General features: G+C 43.5%; 1 protein-coding gene across 1 annotated transcript; it reads left to right on the top strand.

Moving 5' to 3' along the window:
- The first annotated feature begins 585 nt into the window (after window positions 1-585).
- On the top strand, window positions 586-14,793 carry LOC136120135 (UDP-glucuronosyltransferase 3A1-like). The gene is given in 8 exon segments (XM_065873635.1): window positions 586-679; window positions 2,273-2,374; window positions 7,770-7,884; window positions 10,532-10,649; window positions 10,839-10,908; window positions 10,911-11,066; window positions 12,239-12,458; window positions 14,526-14,793. Coding segments are annotated over 8 exon segments (1,143 nt in total).
- Window positions 14,794-17,833: the final 3,040 nt, after the last annotated feature.

Here is a 17,833-nt window from a genome sequence, read left to right as displayed (position 1 = left end):
AAATTACCTCCTTTTAAAAGGTCATCAGAGCTATAATCCAGGAATGGTAGGTCAAGTTCCCTTGGGGATTTGCTTAGGGAGGTCTTGAGTTTGCTACACTAGCAGAGATTTTAAGCAGGTACCTGGGGAAGTGGAGCGTGGATACAGCAGTATGAAGTGTTAGAGCGGTTAGGTGGAGTACCATAAGTTTGGGGAAGGGTCCATAAAACTGAGATGGGTCCAAGTCACCTGGAGGTAGAGTTGTCATCCACGTGATTTCTAAACGTCTCTACCATTCCTGGTTCAGAGTTATCTCCCAGGCAGGGAGGGCGGAGATTATGTGAACAGCACTGGATCAGCTGACTAACCCCTCCTTTCTGCTGCCAAGGTTAAGGAGGGTGAGGAGAAACTGTCTAATGGTTTCCTCACAGAGGGAGGAGGGGCCCAAGGGCGAGAGAGGACAAACAGAACAGAAGATGGGCAGAACCACTCTCTTATTTCTCCCCAAGCCCCCAGCCAGCACCTTTCCTTCGCTGCCTGCGCATCAGGTCCCCTGTGCGGGGGCAGAGCAGGGGTCTCGGCCCCGCAGCTTCTACAGGAGCAAGGATGGTGGGGCAGCAGGCGCTGCTTCTAGTCGGATTCCTACTGCCTGGCCTCCTGCTCTCAGAGGCTGCCAAAATCCTAACTCTGTCCCTGGTGGGTAAGTGTTTGGCCAAAGATCCAGAGACAGGCAAACGGCACTTGGTGAGAGAGTCGTGTGTTTTTCCAGTCTGGAGCAGGTTTGTTACCCTGACCGGCGGATGAAAAGCGGGGAGCCATTTGTGCGGGTAGGAACGGGGCTGGGGCCAGAAGTTTGAGATCCAGCCCAGTGCAGGAGGCCCCCGGCCGCCTCCTCCAGGGCGCGGGCTGGACATTCAGAGGCTCACCCTAAACTTCTGGAGGGCGCACAGCAGTTGCCGGTAAAGACTGGGGCAGTTCTCGGAGGCCAAGGAAAGGTGCTCCTGGAGGCAGCAGTAATAATTTTCTGAGGGTGCCCAGGAGCCAAGGTGGAAGGGCGCAGTGGTTGAGAGTCCGCCTGCCGATGCAGGGGACACAGTTTCGCGCCCTGGTCCGGGATGATCCCACGTGCCGCGGAACGGCTGGGCCCATGAGCCATGGCCGCTGAGCCTGCGCGTCCGGAGCCTGTGCTCAGCAACGGGAGAGGCCACAACAGTGAGAGGCCCGCGTACCAAAAAAAAAAAAAAAAAACTAAGAAGCAGCTGCACGCTTTTTCTCCTGCACCACCCGGAGCAGGTTTGTTACCCTGGTGGGCGGACGAAGAGGGAGGAGCAATTTGTGCGGGTCGGTGGGGGGCAGGGTAGGTACTCCATCCCTCTAACCCCAGTCTCCAAACCCTTGCCCTTTGCCATTAATTTCTCTTCTGATTTAGCTTTCTCTGCTGCTGAGACCCTTAGATTCAAGCAAAGTGCCTGTGTTGGTGCGGGTTCGAAGAGGAGACCTTAGTGAGATGGAGCTTGCCCCTCTCCCAAGGATTGAGCTTATGTTTCCTTAGGATCCCAGGATTGTCCTCGGATAGACGATGTCCCAGCCACTCATGCATATAGGATCCTGCAGGCCCATCCCATGGACCCCACAGTTATCCTGCAAGTCTATCCCCAAGTCTTAATGGATGTGAAACATTCAGGCCCCAACTGAGAAACTTCCTGCCAAATATATTTGAACTGCAAGCATTTTGGCTCCAACTGATAGCTCCACGTCCTTCTGCTGCAATGGTTGCTTCTTGGACTTATTCAAGCACCCATATTTCTGGTTTCTACTCTTGCATACTTTACAAAGAGAAGGATCCCAGAAGTAGCTCTGATTGCTTGTCCATTAGGACCCCTTCACACTCACATGCAGGGCGCCGTGCCACAATTTCCACCAGTGCAGTTATTTCTTTATGACATGGTGTCTCCATAAGTCCCCGGCTGAAATGCAGTATGTACCTTAGGATCAGGAACTCCTTAGGGCCTAAGCCCCGAGAAGCTTATCACACTGACATGGAGGCCAGAGTTACAAGAGGAAATCTTTGATGGAGGTTTGCCACTTGTCAAGGAGCTGGGCCAGCAGGCTCTGGGTGAGTGGGCTAGGGCTTACTCAGAATGCGATGGAGAGACTGACTGATGACGCTCATTTCCTCTACTCCCTGGCAACTTTCTGCTTCCCTACCCCTCCTCTCCTGGATTTGTCAGCCCATCAATCTTAGAATCTCTACTCTCATCATTACAAAAATGAAGCTGTGCACTGTTCTTAGGTGGAAGCCATTTTCTACTGATGAATCGGGTCTCTCAGATTCTTCAAGATCATGGTCGTAATGTCACCATGCCTCTCCAGAGAGGAAATTTATTGCCACCAGGTATCTTCCCCACTAATTCTTGATTGGGTGTATTCCAGGCAAGGAACAGCAATAGCAATGCCTTTTGCATAGAGGGTCTTTTCAAAGAGTTTCTTCAAATGTAACTGGACTGAAAGAATGAAAAGGGCGAGTGTGTGCATGTGTGTGTTTGTGTGTGTGTCTATGTAAGGTGTAGGAAAACTTCCTGGCTCTTTCCACCAGGACTCCATGCTCTGTAGTTCTATGTTCTCCTCCTGTACCTGACTTCCAGTCCATCTCAAGCAACCCTCCACACATTATCACAGACCATTTTGGTAATGCTACTTTATAACTTGGCTTGAAAACCTGTTGAACAGATGTGTTATCCATGTATAAGGTTTCTAATAGGTAAGGATCACTTTTTTCTATGGCATTAATGACTTCTCCTCTTATGGTATCTGAAATTTAAGGAAGTTTTCTCAGGAGGTCCCTTATTTACGCAACTAAGATCAGAATCTACCATTGAGATGATCTTGTTTTCTTGAAAATTAGTGACTGCCCGTGAGTTTGTGCATACTGATGTAGGAAGTGCCTAAATCCAAAGAGTTTAGCTAGAATGAGCTCCTAAATCTTAGCAACTCCTCTCTATTGACAGAAAAGGAAACAGCAGTCCTAAGAACTTGAACGATTTACTCAGGGTCACACGGCAGGTTAGTAAGTGTGTTGGGTGGGTTTAGGACTTAAAGCCCTGGAATGCTCATTCTGAAGTGTTGCTCAGGCTTTGATTTAAGAAAAAAAATGCAGTATTAAGCGGACTCTTTGAAGAATAAAATTGTGAGAAATTATAAAACTTTGAAGGTGACTTCAGGCTTTGTAATTGTTCAGATTGTTTTAAAATCTTTTTCTGTCGAAATTTCTTTTACGTTTTTTATTGTGATAAAATACACATTACATGAAATTGACCACTGTAACCATTTTTGTATAGAGTTTAGTGACTTTAAGTACATTCACATGGTTGTGCAACTATCTCTGCCATCCACATCCAGAACTTTTTTATCATTACAAACTAGAACTCTGTACCCATTAAAAATAACTGCTCATTACCCATTGCCCCAGCCCCTGGTAAACACTATTCCATTACTTCTCTAGTAATTTGACTATTCTATATACCTTATATAGGTGGAATCATACAATATTTGTCTTCTGTATCTTGCACATTTCACTTAGCATAATATCTTTTAGGCTCATTCATGTTGGAGTATGTATCAGAATTTTCTTCCTTTTTAAGGCTGAATAACATTTTATTGAATGTATATACCATATTTTATTTGTCTATTCATTTGTTGATGGACATTTCTGTTGTTTCCACCTTTTGGATATGTTAGTAATGCTGCCATGAACATTGGTGTACAAATATCTGTTTGAGTCCCTACTTAAAACCATTCTAATCACCTTCTAGATTAAGTTCTATATGCTTCACTGAGCATCTTTTATATGCGTATCCTTTTGCACTTTCCTTGATAGCAGATCTGATGAAATAGCTGTAGTGTATTAAGATCTAATTTTTAAAATTGTAATTTAATCTAATGAAAATTTTAAATTAAATTAATTTAAATTAAAATTTTAGATTAAAAAATACACTTGGCATGAACTTTGAGAAACTGCTGAACTTCTACCCCTTTAACAAATGTATGTACATCAAAATCTATAAACAATTCAGGGAGTTTTTAGATCCATTCAGTCTTATTCTTAGGTTCCAGGTTTAAGTGTCTAGGGTTTCTTTCAATATTCCCTAATCATGGGCATTCCTGAGGCTTTGAAACAGCATATTCATTCTTTTTTTTTTTTTTTTTTTTTTTTTTTGCGGTACACGGGCCTCTCACTGTTGTGGCCTCTCCCGTTGCGGAGCACAGGCTCCGGATGCGCAGGCTCAGCGGCCATGGCTCACGGGCCCAGCCACTCCGCGGCATGCGGGATCTTCCCGGACCGGGACACGAACCCGTGTCCCCTGCATCGGCAGGCGGACCCTCAACCACTGCGCCACCAGGGCAGCCCCAGCATATTCATTCTTTGCTTCATTAGAAGAGCTAGGCTAGGTGTCTGCAAATCAGGAAAATACATGATTAGGTTATTATTTCTGACCTGATGCTCATTTCAGTGTATGGAATATTTGAACCATTTATTAACTATTAATTTGAACACACCCATCTTGCTTATTTATTAACAACTTTAGTTGAAGAAATAACCTCAGTGGCACTGAAGAAACAAAGATCTCTAATAATCATACTTGTGGATTCATAAGCTCCAATCGTTATGTGGAATCACAATTGGGTTATTGATAGAGGCTGAAAGGATATTGAGGACATGATAGAAAAAGCCTAGATGACCTTGAACACACTGTTAGTGGAAATGCAGACGTTAAAACTCTGCAGATGAGGACTGCCTCCAAGGGCAATGGCTGCCCTTGCCCTGTTCAGATGCAGGGCTGTGTCTGAGCCGCTTCGTTCCCCCGAAGTGCACACACTCCTCGGCAACAGCAGCCTTCACTCTAGTGGGGACCACACTGGAGCAGGAGCCTAGTGCGGGCCTGGTGTGCACTGGGCTGGTCCCGGGAAACCGGCCAGATCCCCAAGAGTTTCAATCTGCTTCCTCTGCTTTGTTCCTGGGAGTGAGCAGGCGTGTATACACACTCTTCACAAGTGAAGGCTTGGTTTCTTACAGCCCTCTGGTAAGTCCCACTGGTTTTCAAACCAGCTAAGGGGATTCATCTTCCCCGTGTGGGACCCCAGGGCATGATAACTTTTATGGAGAACAAAGAAGAACTCTGAGGATGAAGCAGTAAGCCCAGAGGCTAGAGCTTCAATCTCACAGGGCTGAGTTTCAAATCGCAGAGGATTGTTTCCAGTCCTTAATAAGAAATTTTGACATCCAAATAGGCCAACAATATTAGTTGGCCCATTTGGATGTCAGAATTTCTTATGACCAGTGACTGATGTTTTCCTTCCACTTTGTTGCATTTAGATTAATAAAATCAGTAACCAGTGTCTTATACCTGCCCCACTATTGTTTCTTGGAAGCAGAAAACTTGTTTCCTGATTTCATAGGTCCACAGATGGAGAGAAATTTTGCCTCTGGGTTGATCATACCCAGACTCTCACCCGTACTTATTAAATTATTTGGATGTTATAATTTGGAACATTTGAACCAATGGTATTTAGATGAGATTTTGAACTATGAGTTGGTAGTGTAAAAGTTTGAGACCTTTTGGGATGTTGAGATGGGGTGAATGCATTTTGCATGTGGGATGTACATGAGTGTTTGAGGTGCAGAGAGCAGAACATAATAATAGGCAGATAATGCCCCCCCACCCCCAGCCCAGAGATATCCGTGTTCTAATTCTTGGAACCAGTGAATGTTCTACCTTACAAGGCAAAGGGACTTTGCAGATGTGATTGATATAAGGATCTTGAGATGGGGAGATTATCCTGGATTATCCAGGTGGAGTCAGTGTAATTACAAGAGTTCTTCTAAATGAAAGAAGATAACAGGAGAGTAACAGAAGGAATGTGATGGTGGAAGGAAAAGTCAGAGTGTGATTGCCAATTGGAAGGAGGCTATAAGCCAAGGAATGCAGGCAGTCACTAAAAGCTGGAAGAGGCAAGGAAACAATTGTCCCCTTGAGCCTCCAGAAGGAATGCAGGCCAGCCCACATCTTGCTTTTACTCACATAAGACCCATTTTGGACTTCTGATATCCAGAACTGTAAGATAATAAGCTTGTGGGGTTTTTGCCACTAAGTTTACAGTAAATCTTTGCAGCAACAATAGGAAACCCATGCAGCCATCATAGGTGGTCAGGTCACTCCAGGAGGCAGGAGAGCAGGTTGCTAAAGGCAATTTTGAGGGGCACTAATTACAGTACCTATTATATTGTGATTTGGACAAATTCTAGATGTTTTGTTATTTGGGACCGTATCCAAAGTGGGCTGATTTTCAAGCAATGAGCATACATGGACTTAAGTAAAATGTATAAGTGAGAAATATGTTGTCTCCAGAATGCAAAAGAACTAAAAGATGTTGGACCTGTTGAAATATTATGGTGTCAATAGTTGTTTCTTGACAATGTCAGTGATAGAAAAACAGACTGACCAAATCTTTCCCAGGAATTTCGCTTAGGTACTGGGTCTTGAGCTTTGTGTAGGGACAATGGCACATCCCTTCATGTGAACTACTTTGAGAATGTTTCTGCCTTGAGTGAGTGTGTGAAATGAATCTCCTTGGAGGAGGATGTCCTTAATGTAATTAATACCTATGCTCCTGGGGAAAGTTGGATGTGGTTAATATTTTGCCAACAAAGATTGTGGCCAATGGTAGAGCTGTTGAAATGTCCCATTGGCAACCAGTTAGAGGTATACTGTGCCTCTTCCAAGGTGAAGGCAAACTGCAGTTGAGAGCCTGGTAAAATAGGTACTGAACAGAACATATTAGCCAAATCTATGACTGCCAAGTATTTTTTAGTAGATCCTTGGATAGAGTCAGTCATTTCACTGAGGTTGGGTATGGGAGCTGTAATGTGTGGGACCATGCAATGATCTGTTCCCAGTCACTATGCACAATTTGGTTGGACGTCATGACTGATGTAGGCACAAATGCATTAAGAAGAGTATGGAAGGTTTATTACTCAAATAATAAGGACTTTTTGAAAGAACAGGACAGGTTCCCAAGCCCCTGAAAAATGGCTATCGAGAGTAGGGAGGGATGACTAGCTTGAATTTTTATTGTGGGCAGGGGGTTGGGATGTGGTGAGGGTTCCGCCTCATGGGCCTGACTTGCATGGTTTGAAACTCCCACTTAGGGCCACAAGAGGGAGCATGCAGGCTTTCTTACCAGTTTGCCCAGGTAATGCACAGAAGAGGGAATGGGAGATAGGGCTTGAAGCCTGCTAGCGGTCAAACATCAGCATCAAACATCAGACTCATGGGTAATCGAGGAGAAGCCAAGTTGGTACGTAGAGGTGCAGAAGATTACTATTTTAATTAAGCCATTCAGTACTTCCTACTGAATCACAAACTATTTGGATATATCACTTTAAATAATGAAGTTGAATTTTTCTAAAACAAAAAGAACAGAGGCTCTGGAATCAACCTTGACAAATTATCTTAAACTAATTAACTTTATTTTCTCAGCAATAAAATGAGACAAATAGCTATACATTCAATTAAGGCTTTAAATGGAAGTTTCCATAATTTAAACTAAAAAGCATTCCTGAATCATTGTAAGCTTCTCAAGAAATACTTTCATATACAAGATTGAATAAGAAAGCAACCAAATGGAACAAAAACAATTCAAAAGACACAATCGAATGTTGGTATCATCATTCTAATGTTAATCCATGTTGTGTGACACATTTTAACATTTAACCCATTGGTGTTTCTTAGGTTTTACAGAGGAGGAGAAATCATACAAAGTTATTAACTGGTTTCTACCTGAAGATGATAACAAAGAATTTAAGAAGTCTTTTCATTTCTTTATGGAAGAAACTTTTGAGGGCAGGTAATTTTTTAACTTATTTGAACTAAAGAGTCACAGTTTTGGTAATATAAGTGAATGGGTGGATGCTTGGACTGAGGATGTGATAAAGGGATGGTTGGATCGATGGAGAGGGGGAGGGAGAGAGGGATGAATGATGATGGTAGTTGGGTAAACAAGTATTTCACACCAAATCCTCCATTCCAGCCATTGGAGGCTTTCCCTTGCTCTGTCCTTTCTCTCTTCTACTATAAGCATGAAGGTATTCCTGTAGCAACTGGGAGGTAGTTTCTTCTGGGACTTCCTTGCAACACTTCACTTACAATCTTTGTCTATAATCTCCCCAACACAGAAGCATAGGTACCTCAACCTCTCACTGTTGGTAGGGAAATCAAAGACACCTTTCCATTTATTTTTTTCCTTTCTCCTCACATGTATTTATTAATGGAGAAGACTTTTAAACAATGATTTTGTAGAAGTTGAGCTCCTGGCCATGTAAAGTCCTTTTAAAATGCAATCAACCTCGTGCAAAATAAGACATGAAGCTGACTCCTTTTGCTTCATCTGGAATGGAAAGGAACACATAACTCCTTACTCATAGACATAGAAGTGAAAAGACAGAAATCCATGCCTATCTGGATTAATTACAGAGGACTAGTCTCCTCTTTTCTTCCTGAAAATCTATTTACTAATAAAGGTACTGCTTAAATCTGACTATTTCCATAAAACCTCCTTTCCTCACTCAAACTGGAAGACCACAGTCCCTCTGGGATAGGTCTGACCTAACCTACTCATCTGATACTTAGTCTGTATCGTCTTGCGACGTTATTTATACATTTTAAGTATATGCTTTGTCTGTTCTCCCCTAATTTCATATTTTTGAGGACAGATATAGGTAACCATGCATTCTTGATATTTTTCTATTTGTTAGCTTAACTTTAACTATGATTAACAAATTATATTCTAGGAATTTTTACAACATTACTGAAGTTACCCAAAAGTTTTAGTAACCACTCCTTTGTTACGTGAAATCTTTAAAACACAGCAGGGGATGATTTGAGCCAATCACTTTCATTGCGTGACTTGAAGTTGACCCTGAAGATCAGGCAGAGATATGTATATTGCTAATGACTCCTCAGCCTCTGTACAATCTCTACCTGGGGCACAGTGGTGCAATGGTGGACAATTATAACTATGCCAGGGTACCGATTCTCTTGGTCCTCCATGCAGCCAGGAGGGCTCTGATGTCTGGAGCCCTTGCACTTATTACCTCTAGTATCTTAGAGTGCAGATAGGTATCCTATTTCCCCATATGTTGTACAAACAGGAAACAGGGTCATAATCTATATAGGCAGTGATGGGAAAGCGTTGCAAGAAGATAGGTTCCTGGAATAATCCCATAGGCAATGTCTTAATTACATGTCAGAAAGCTTTGCCATTATCTTCTCTGTATACCTTAGCCTGCACTGAAGTGGAAAGGCTAATCATATGTTTCAGATCCAGGTTTTTTTTTTCCTTTGTTTAACCTCTGGGCTAGCTGAGATTTTGTTCTAATATGATCAAATAATCCCTTGGGTGAGGAAATCTGTCATATGTGAATACACAGTAATTTTTAAAAAATAGCCTATAATGTCAATATTTATGGGATTGTGTCATCAAGTGACTTGCACTGTTTTGCTAAGTAAACAAGAAAACCACTCATAAAAGTTCAGTATGTAAGTGAAGTTTAAGGAAAGTGTCGCAGAATTTATCAAGTAGAAAGAGATCTGTGAGGTCTGCTGTGGTCAAAGAAGCCTCCCAGAGCAGAAGCCCCATTGATGGCAGTTCATTTTCGGTTAACATAATGCATCTGTGCCCATGGATTTCAGGAATGGAGAGTTCAAAGATATATTTTCTAAGAACTGGCATAGAGAGTGCTGGGGATTTGAAGCAGTGAGGAAAGGGAGGGGGGACGAAGGGAACACTCTCAAGAGCAGAACATCTGCCCAGAGTGACTAAGGTACATATTTATGGACAGTGGTAGAATAGGATGGCTGCTGTTGGGTGTGGTCTTACCTACCTGGAATATTTTCTTTGTATCCCAAGATTCTTTTTTTTAAATTGACGTATAGTTGCTGTACAGTGTTTCAGGTATTCAGCAAAGTGATTCAGTACAGTTACACATATATATGTATATATATATATATTCTTTTTCAGATTCTTTTCCATTATAGGTTATTACAAGATATTGAACATAGTTTCCTGTGCTACACAGTAGACCTCTGTTATCTATTTTATATATAGTAACATGTATCTGTTAATCCCAAATTTCCAATTTATCCCTTCCCCTGCGTTCCCCTTTGGTAACCATAAGTTTGTTTTCTATGTCTGTGAGTCTATTTCTGTTTTGTAAATAAGTTCATCTGTATTATTTTTTAAGATTCCACATATAAGTGATATCATGATATTTGTCTTTGTCTGACTTACTTCACTTAGTATGATAATCTCAATGTCCATCCATGTTGCTGCAAATGACATTATTTCATTCTTTTTTATGGTGGAATAATAGTCCATTGTATATGTATAACACATCTTCTTTATCCATTCATCTGTCAGTGGACCAAGATTCTTTTATGTATTGTGATAGTAACACTTCCAATGAATATTTATCGTTTATTTATTTTTCTTACAGAAGCACATTTGAACACGTTTTAGCTATTTTGGAGCAACTAGGGCTTCCGTGCAGTCATTTGCTAAGGAGAAATGATACTATGAATTCTTTAAAGAATGAGAACTTTTGGGCTTCCCTGGTGGCGCAGTGGTTGAGAGTCCACCTGCTGATGCAGGGGACACAGGTTCGTGCCCTGGTCCGTGAGAATCCTACATGCCGCGGAGTGGCTGGGCCCGTGAGCCTGCGCATCCAGAGCCTGTGCTCCACAACGGGAGAGGCCACAACAGTGAGAGGCCCGCGTACCGCAGAAAAAAAAAAAAAGAATGAGAACTTTGACCTGGGGATAGTGGAAATTTTTGACTACTGGCATTTCTTGGTTGCTGAGAAGCTTGGAAAGCCAGCCCCCTGTCTTATGTGCCAGTATTCTATTCCTTGTTAACTGACCACATGGACTAATGGGGCTGAGTAAAGAATTCCCTGATGTTCTTTGATGTTCCCGATGTTCTTTTGCCCTTCATTCTTTTCTATCCCAGGCCTGATGTCTGCAGCCATCAAAGTGACCTACTGCTTTTGGTCTTGAACAAGGTCACCACAAAATAATCCTAAACAATCTGTGAGCTCTGAGAACGCATACCAGGGGGCACATTGCCACTGTGTTCAGTGGCTTTATGTGCACATGTTCACCCATGTTCCCTTACACACTCACGTACACACAGACACACACACATATCTTCCTTAGCTACTAAGGTGTGAGCAACTCATACATTCACGATACTGATGCCAAGGTGCCTGAGTGCCAAGCTGAGCAACCTCCTGGCCAGTTACTTGGCACACTGGGTCTCTGATACCAGAGAACTTTCTCACCCACAGCAGGTTATCTCTGTGCCTACTGCTGCTTCTTAGAGACCCCTCGCTGCCATAGCCACTGACTGGATCAGAGGCTCATAACCAAGATTATGACAAAATAATCTGTAGAATTTTAAAAACATTCCTGTTTCCACGTCTGCCAATGTATTTCTTTAAGTCTTGGACATGGGATATGATTCTCATTTCAAAGAAGAAACAAGGAGGTTCTCATGCACATCCCAGTTGGCCAGCACAGGCTGAGATGAACTCTTCATTATCAACAATCACCTTAGTTAGCTCTAAGTAAGCAAAGCAAATACTGATGTGCAGAGTCCAGTCTTTGCTTTCAAGTGGCTTCTCATATATTTAAAGAGAACAAGTAAGTTTTATGTAAGTTTTATGAGTGCTACATGAGTTGTGATGTCAATGAATGTGTCGAGAATTCAGAGCAGAGGGATATTATTTGGTGGGTGAGAAAAGTTTGCTCAAGGAAAGGAAGAGACAGAGAGAGACAGAGATAGACATAAGGAAACACAAAGAGAAAACAGATGAGAGAAGCAAAGAGACATGAGGGGATAGAGAGAAGGAATGGAATGATGGAATGGATGGATGGATGGATGGATGGATGGATGGATGGATGGATGGAGATATCTGCCTTGCTTAGCACTATTCTCTACAGAATTCCCTGGGTTCTGGCTGAGTCAAGGAGTCTCTATACAAAGGCAAGGCTTGGAATCCTTGGGTGTGTAGCAAGCAAAGTCATCTTCACAATGGCTCCAACACACTTTAAGTCCCATTGGTATTTTCTTCTGCCTTTTCTGCTTTCCTTGTTCTGAAACTTTTCGTCCTGAAGTGTTCTGCTGCCTTTGTTATTTGCAACAGGGCACCCTCACGTCCACCTTTTTGTCACCCATGGTGGGATAAATAGTGTCATGGAGGCCATCCAACATGGCCTGCCCACGGTGGAGATTCCCCTCTTTGGAGACCAGCCTGAAAACCTGCTCTGAGTAGATGCCAAAAATTTTGGTGTCTCCATCCAGTTAAAGCAGATCAAGGCTGAGACATTGGCTCTGAACACGAAGCAAGTCATAGAGGACAAGAGGTGTGCAGCCCTCTGGGCTTGTGGTTACTCACACTGAACGAAGATGTAAACCACAACGGGCACCGTGTGGGTCTTTTTTGCAATAAAACGGAAATTTCCAGGACGTGAAATAATATGTGTGTGATGCTAACAGCTGACTTATTTCCTATGAGAGGACGACTAGAGCAGTTTAGGTTAGATGATGAGAATGATTTTATGCCTTCTAGTTGTGAGGAACCCGAACGACTGACACAGGGTGTCTTTGAGAGGTCTTCTGCTTTGGAGGCGCTTATAGTAGAATTCCAACTGAGGCAGGAGGTTGCCTTTCTGTTCTCAATATCCCACACTGCTCCCCACCTCAGCTGTTTTGACTGTGCTGCTCCCTAGAAAACACATTTCCTTCTCTTCACAGGGTTGGCTCCTTTCTGACATCGAGGCCTCATCCCAATGCCACCTGCTCAGAGAGACCGTCTTTCTCCGATAGTCCCAAAGCCTTCTCTCCTATCCACCCCAATTATAGCATATTATTTTTTTCTTAGCACGTCACAGGATCTGTAATTGCCCATTTCTTTATGTTTTAACATATTGGCTGTCCCCCACACTAGAAAGTAGAGAGTAAGCTCACCCAGGACAACAGCGCATGTCTCCTCTTTTCTGCTATGTTTCCAGGGTTCAGCACAGGGCTTGCCACAAAGTAAGTTTGAATGGATTCCTGTTAAGTGAGTAAATACAAAGGGGCCCATTGACCTCTTAAGAAATTCTCCAACCAGCGCAGTAATCTCATATGAAGAGGAAAAATATATTTTCTTTCTTATAATGAAGAAGGACTAAAAAACTTAGAGCTTCAAGGGCGCAAACCCGAATCATATCTCAAGACTTAGCATTAATGCACAATGTTATGGCACATAGGAGACCTGCAAGTAATTCCTGTTAGGTGACTGAATAATAACCACATTGCATGTGACTCCTAATCCCAGAAAAGTTGTTAAGCTCTGGGGGTCAGATAACCCAGAAACTTTATGCATATTTGGTATCTCACGTGTTTAAAATATTCATTTTCTGATGAATGGCTTCGTAACTTCCACTGGATTTTCAAAGACCTAAACCCCAAATGTGCATGATCCACTGGCCCTGTGAAGGAGTCATCTGGGCTGGGATGGTCCACAGACATTGGACATCAGGGCTGGCTACATAATTCATGTGCCCTTATGTGAAATGTGGAGACCCTTGTCATAAAGTTTAAGGATTTCAAGAGGGTGACAGCAGAGAATTAAATCAAGCACAGGCCCATTTAAGGGTGGGGCCCTGTGCAAATATGCAGGCTCATAGCCCATGAAGCCAGTGCTGGTCAACATGGTGCTTTGAAGGAGCAGGAAAGCGCAGATGCCTTCCTGGGCTACAGTCCCCAGAGTCACATTTGTTATCTAGCCCAGACACCAGCACAAAGTAGATGCTCAATAAATATAATGGTTTCCTGTAGCATATCTTAAGCCTCCTTGGGATAGAGATTAGTCCTTACAGACGTAGTCACTTTTTTTATAGTTTAGCACTCCCAGCACCAAGCATGGATCTTTGCATGCAAATAGCAGTTTGAACTTTATTTTTTAAAATTTCTTATTTACTTATTTATTTTTGCTGTGTTGGGTCTTCGTTTCTGTGCGAGGGCTTTCTCTAGTTGTGGCAAGCGGGGGCCACTCTTCATCGCGGTGCACGGGCCTCTCACTATCGCGGCCTCTCTTGTTGAGGAGCACAGGCTCCAGACGCGCAGGCTCAGTAGTTGTGGCTCACGGGCCTAGTTGCTCCGTGGCATCCTCCCAGACCAGGGTTCGAACCCGTGTCCCCTGCCTTAGCAGGCAGATTCTCAACCACTGCACCACCAGGGAAGCCCAGTTTGAACTTTTTAAAGGGATCCAACTAGACCATAGCAAGGCCAAGCCAACAACTTTTCCTTGAAAGGGAATCTTTTGTGCATAATTTGGAAAATGTGTGTGTGTGTGTGTGTGTGTGTGTGTGTGTGTGTGTGAGATGTAAGGTCTCTAAGACTTCTGAGACCACTTGAGTAACACCTCCATCTGTCTCTGCCAATAGGCAGAAATCTGCCATGGTCGACACCAGCATCACGAAGCGCTCCCACCCCCTGACCCCCAGCCAGTGGCTGGTGGGCTGGATCAACCACATCTTGCAGACAAGGGGTGCGGCTCACCTCAAGCCCCACACCTTCCAGCATCCGTGGTGGCATGAGCAGTACCTGCTGGACCTCTTCTCATTCCTGCTGGCGGTCACCCTGGGCACCGCGTGGCTGTGTGGGCAGCTGCTGGGCCTGGTGGCCAGGTGCTGTGTGGGACCAGGAAGCTAAAGAAGGCCTGAGGCCAAGTGGAGCCTTGGAAGGTGGTGTGTTTGGGCAGAGTCAGCATTTCTTGGCATCTCCCACCAGTTTTGTCAACCCTCATTCTCCACATCCTATCCACTTGCTATTTTGCTACAATTCCTGCTCACTGGCTTCTTCCCATTGTTGACTTAAAAAAAATATATGCACAACATGAGAGTTGCGAGTTAAGTTTTATTTGGGGCAAAATGAGGACTGTATCCTGGGAGACAGCATTTCAGATATCTCTGAGAAACTGCTCCGAGGCGGCGAGGGGAGGTGCCAGGATATTTAGGAGTTTTGCAACAAAGAGCAGGTAATTGGGAACATCAAAAGATTGTTGTTAAATAAAGAAAACCGGATATCTCACATTAAGGACTTTAGCACTTTTCTGTGTATGGGAAGATGCAAGAGTCTGGGCTCACCGAAATCATTCCTTTGATAATGCACCTTAGCTGTCTGGGGCCTGTATTTTTACATCCTGAGTTTCCTCAGGGCTCACTGAAGGGAATGGCTGCAGTCTGAGGACTGCTAGATGGCAGGTATTTTCAGTCCTGAGTTTCCTCAGGGCTCACCAGCTCAACTTGGAGGGCTGCATATCATTGGTGACTGTGACATCCTTTGTTTATTGATATGGCAGGAAATATTCCATTTATAAATACTCCGTTCCATTTATAAATAGTCCATTTATCACTATGGTTAGAATACTTTACTGAGCCCTTTTGGCCTTCTTTATTTTCAGTCAGCAAAGGCTGTTCTGTGATTCCGTCCCTGGATAATTTGGACCAGTGCCCCTCAGATCTGAAGCTTTGAAGCCACCTTCCTTATCAAGCCCTTTTTCACGGCACTGAGTCTGAACCATTCCAGCCTCCATGCCCAGCATCTTCTCAGCCTCCTTCCCTCACTCCACTCCACCACTTATCATGGAATAATCCCTAAGGCAGGCGCTTTGCTGATTCTTTTGTTTTCTATTTGCTTCTCCTGCAAACTCTTGTCAAAGCTCAGGAAGCATGTCCTGGGCGGGCATTCAGGGCCAGACACACCCTTGCCTGTGTCCATGGTCTCTGCCTTGGTTTCTGCTGAGCACTCCTTCTTTGCAGGTCGGGTGTGGAGACTGCAGGTTGGTCATGGGCTGAAATGTCCCTGGTCTCCACTTTTCATGAGCTGTCTTCTCAATATTCCTATTAAAAAAAATGAAGTCATGAGAAAGAAGATAATTTCTTCTTTAGACTAAGAAGAGCCTCTCCATAGCTGATCCTTTCTGTACTTGACATACTGTTGGGAATCGCATTCACCTGATAGTAACAGAAACCAGAAAAAAGTGACGGGAACAGCTTAGGGTTTTCTTTTCTTTTCTTTCTTTTTTTTCTCATGTAAAAGAAATGTGTATTGGAATTCCCTGGTGGTCCAGTGGTTAGGACTCTGTGCTTTCACTGCTGAGGTCACGGGTTCAATCCCCGGTCAGGGAACTAAGATCCCACAAGCCATGCAGCATGGACCGAAAAAAAAAAAAAAAAAGTGTAGGCAGGGCATCCAGGACTGATGTGGCAGCTACATGATGTAATCAATAGTCCGGATGTCTCGTGTGGTTGATCTGCCTGCCTTAGTGGGTGGCTTCATCCTCAAGGTCGCCCTGATTTTCAAGGTGGTCATTTTAGATGCAGTCAGCACATTGGAATTTCAGGCAAGAAAAGGGAAACTTAAGGAAAGGGCGTAAAGCAGGTTCATACCAGCTGAGTTAGCTTCTTTAAAGAGGTTTCCCAGACACCGCAGCTACCCAAAGACTTCCAGTGAAATCTCATAGACAGACCTGAGTCACGTGACCATTCCTAGTTGCATAAAATGTCTAAGAAGTGTCCTCCAGCCCCGACTTCCCTGCTGGGTACATTACTACTCCAAGTAATTGGGGGGTGGGGGAGGTGGCGAAGAGGTGTTAGAAAGAAAAAAAAGGACAGTGGATAATGGGAGGAAAGTAGAGCCTCGGTCACATGTGGAAGGCAGCAGGGAGGGGCTGGATTGGATGTTACATTTCACCTGTGACCTGGTAACTCAGTGACCTCAGGGACAGTCTTATACCCACTGTAACTGCCTGTGGGTGGAAAGCAGACCTTTCCGAGTAGTGAACATTCAAAATAAGAACAGAAATCTTTTACTAATGTGACATGTGTTATGCTTTCCAAGTTCTTTCATCACCTTTCTGCCATTTAACGGGAAAAATGTGTCTAATCCATTCAACCAGAAAGAAGCAGGTACCACCGGGGCAACCACAGAGAGAGAGGAGAGCCATTGTGCAAATTAAGACAACAGCAATAAAACTTGTCCCCGTGATGGATGCCTCCTCCCGCCAGAGCACAGGGCTTGGAGAGTGGATGGGCTGATTTTAGCCCCACTGGCCCCTCTTCTGAGCACCTCTTTGCCATGAATAATCTGCCCTGCCACAGGGTAGTCCTGGCTGGTGTATCCCTCCCACCCAGGGTGATTCCATGCACATGTATGCAGAAGGCACTTGGATCCGCTAAGGAATTCTCTTGGGAAATTTTGTGGGGTTTTGGTTTTTTTTCTTTTTGCCCCTAAGATCCAGGAAGGCTCCTTTATCCATGCTGGGCTTTAAATTAGTTAATCATTTATTTTTATTTTTTATAAGTCCTTAAATGAAATGTTCCAAATTTAGAGACATCTGTCAGAGTGGATTTTAAACAAATTTCATCTCAAGGTAACGGTAAGTAATAATCAGATAACACTTGCACTGGTGATTCAGTCCCTCGGATTTTATTTTTTTCCTGATTTAAAAATCCAAGATGGTACAGATGAACCGGTTTGCAGGGCAGAAATAGAGAACAAACACATGGACAAAGTGGCGGGGGGCGGGGGTGGTGGTGTGATGAATTGGGAGATTGGGATTGACATGTCTACACTAATATGTATAAAATAGATTACTAATAACCTGCCGTATAAAAAAATAAATTAAATTAACTTAAAACAAAAAACTCCGAGATGAATTTCAAGAGATCTTTTTGTGTTAGAACATGTA

Source organism: Phocoena phocoena, chromosome 3 (genome assembly GCF_963924675.1).
Source record: "Phocoena phocoena chromosome 3, mPhoPho1.1, whole genome shotgun sequence".
In the NCBI taxonomy this organism is placed as follows: domain Eukaryota; kingdom Metazoa; phylum Chordata; class Mammalia; order Artiodactyla; family Phocoenidae; genus Phocoena; species Phocoena phocoena.
This window is presented reverse-complemented; position numbering and strand designations above follow the sequence as displayed.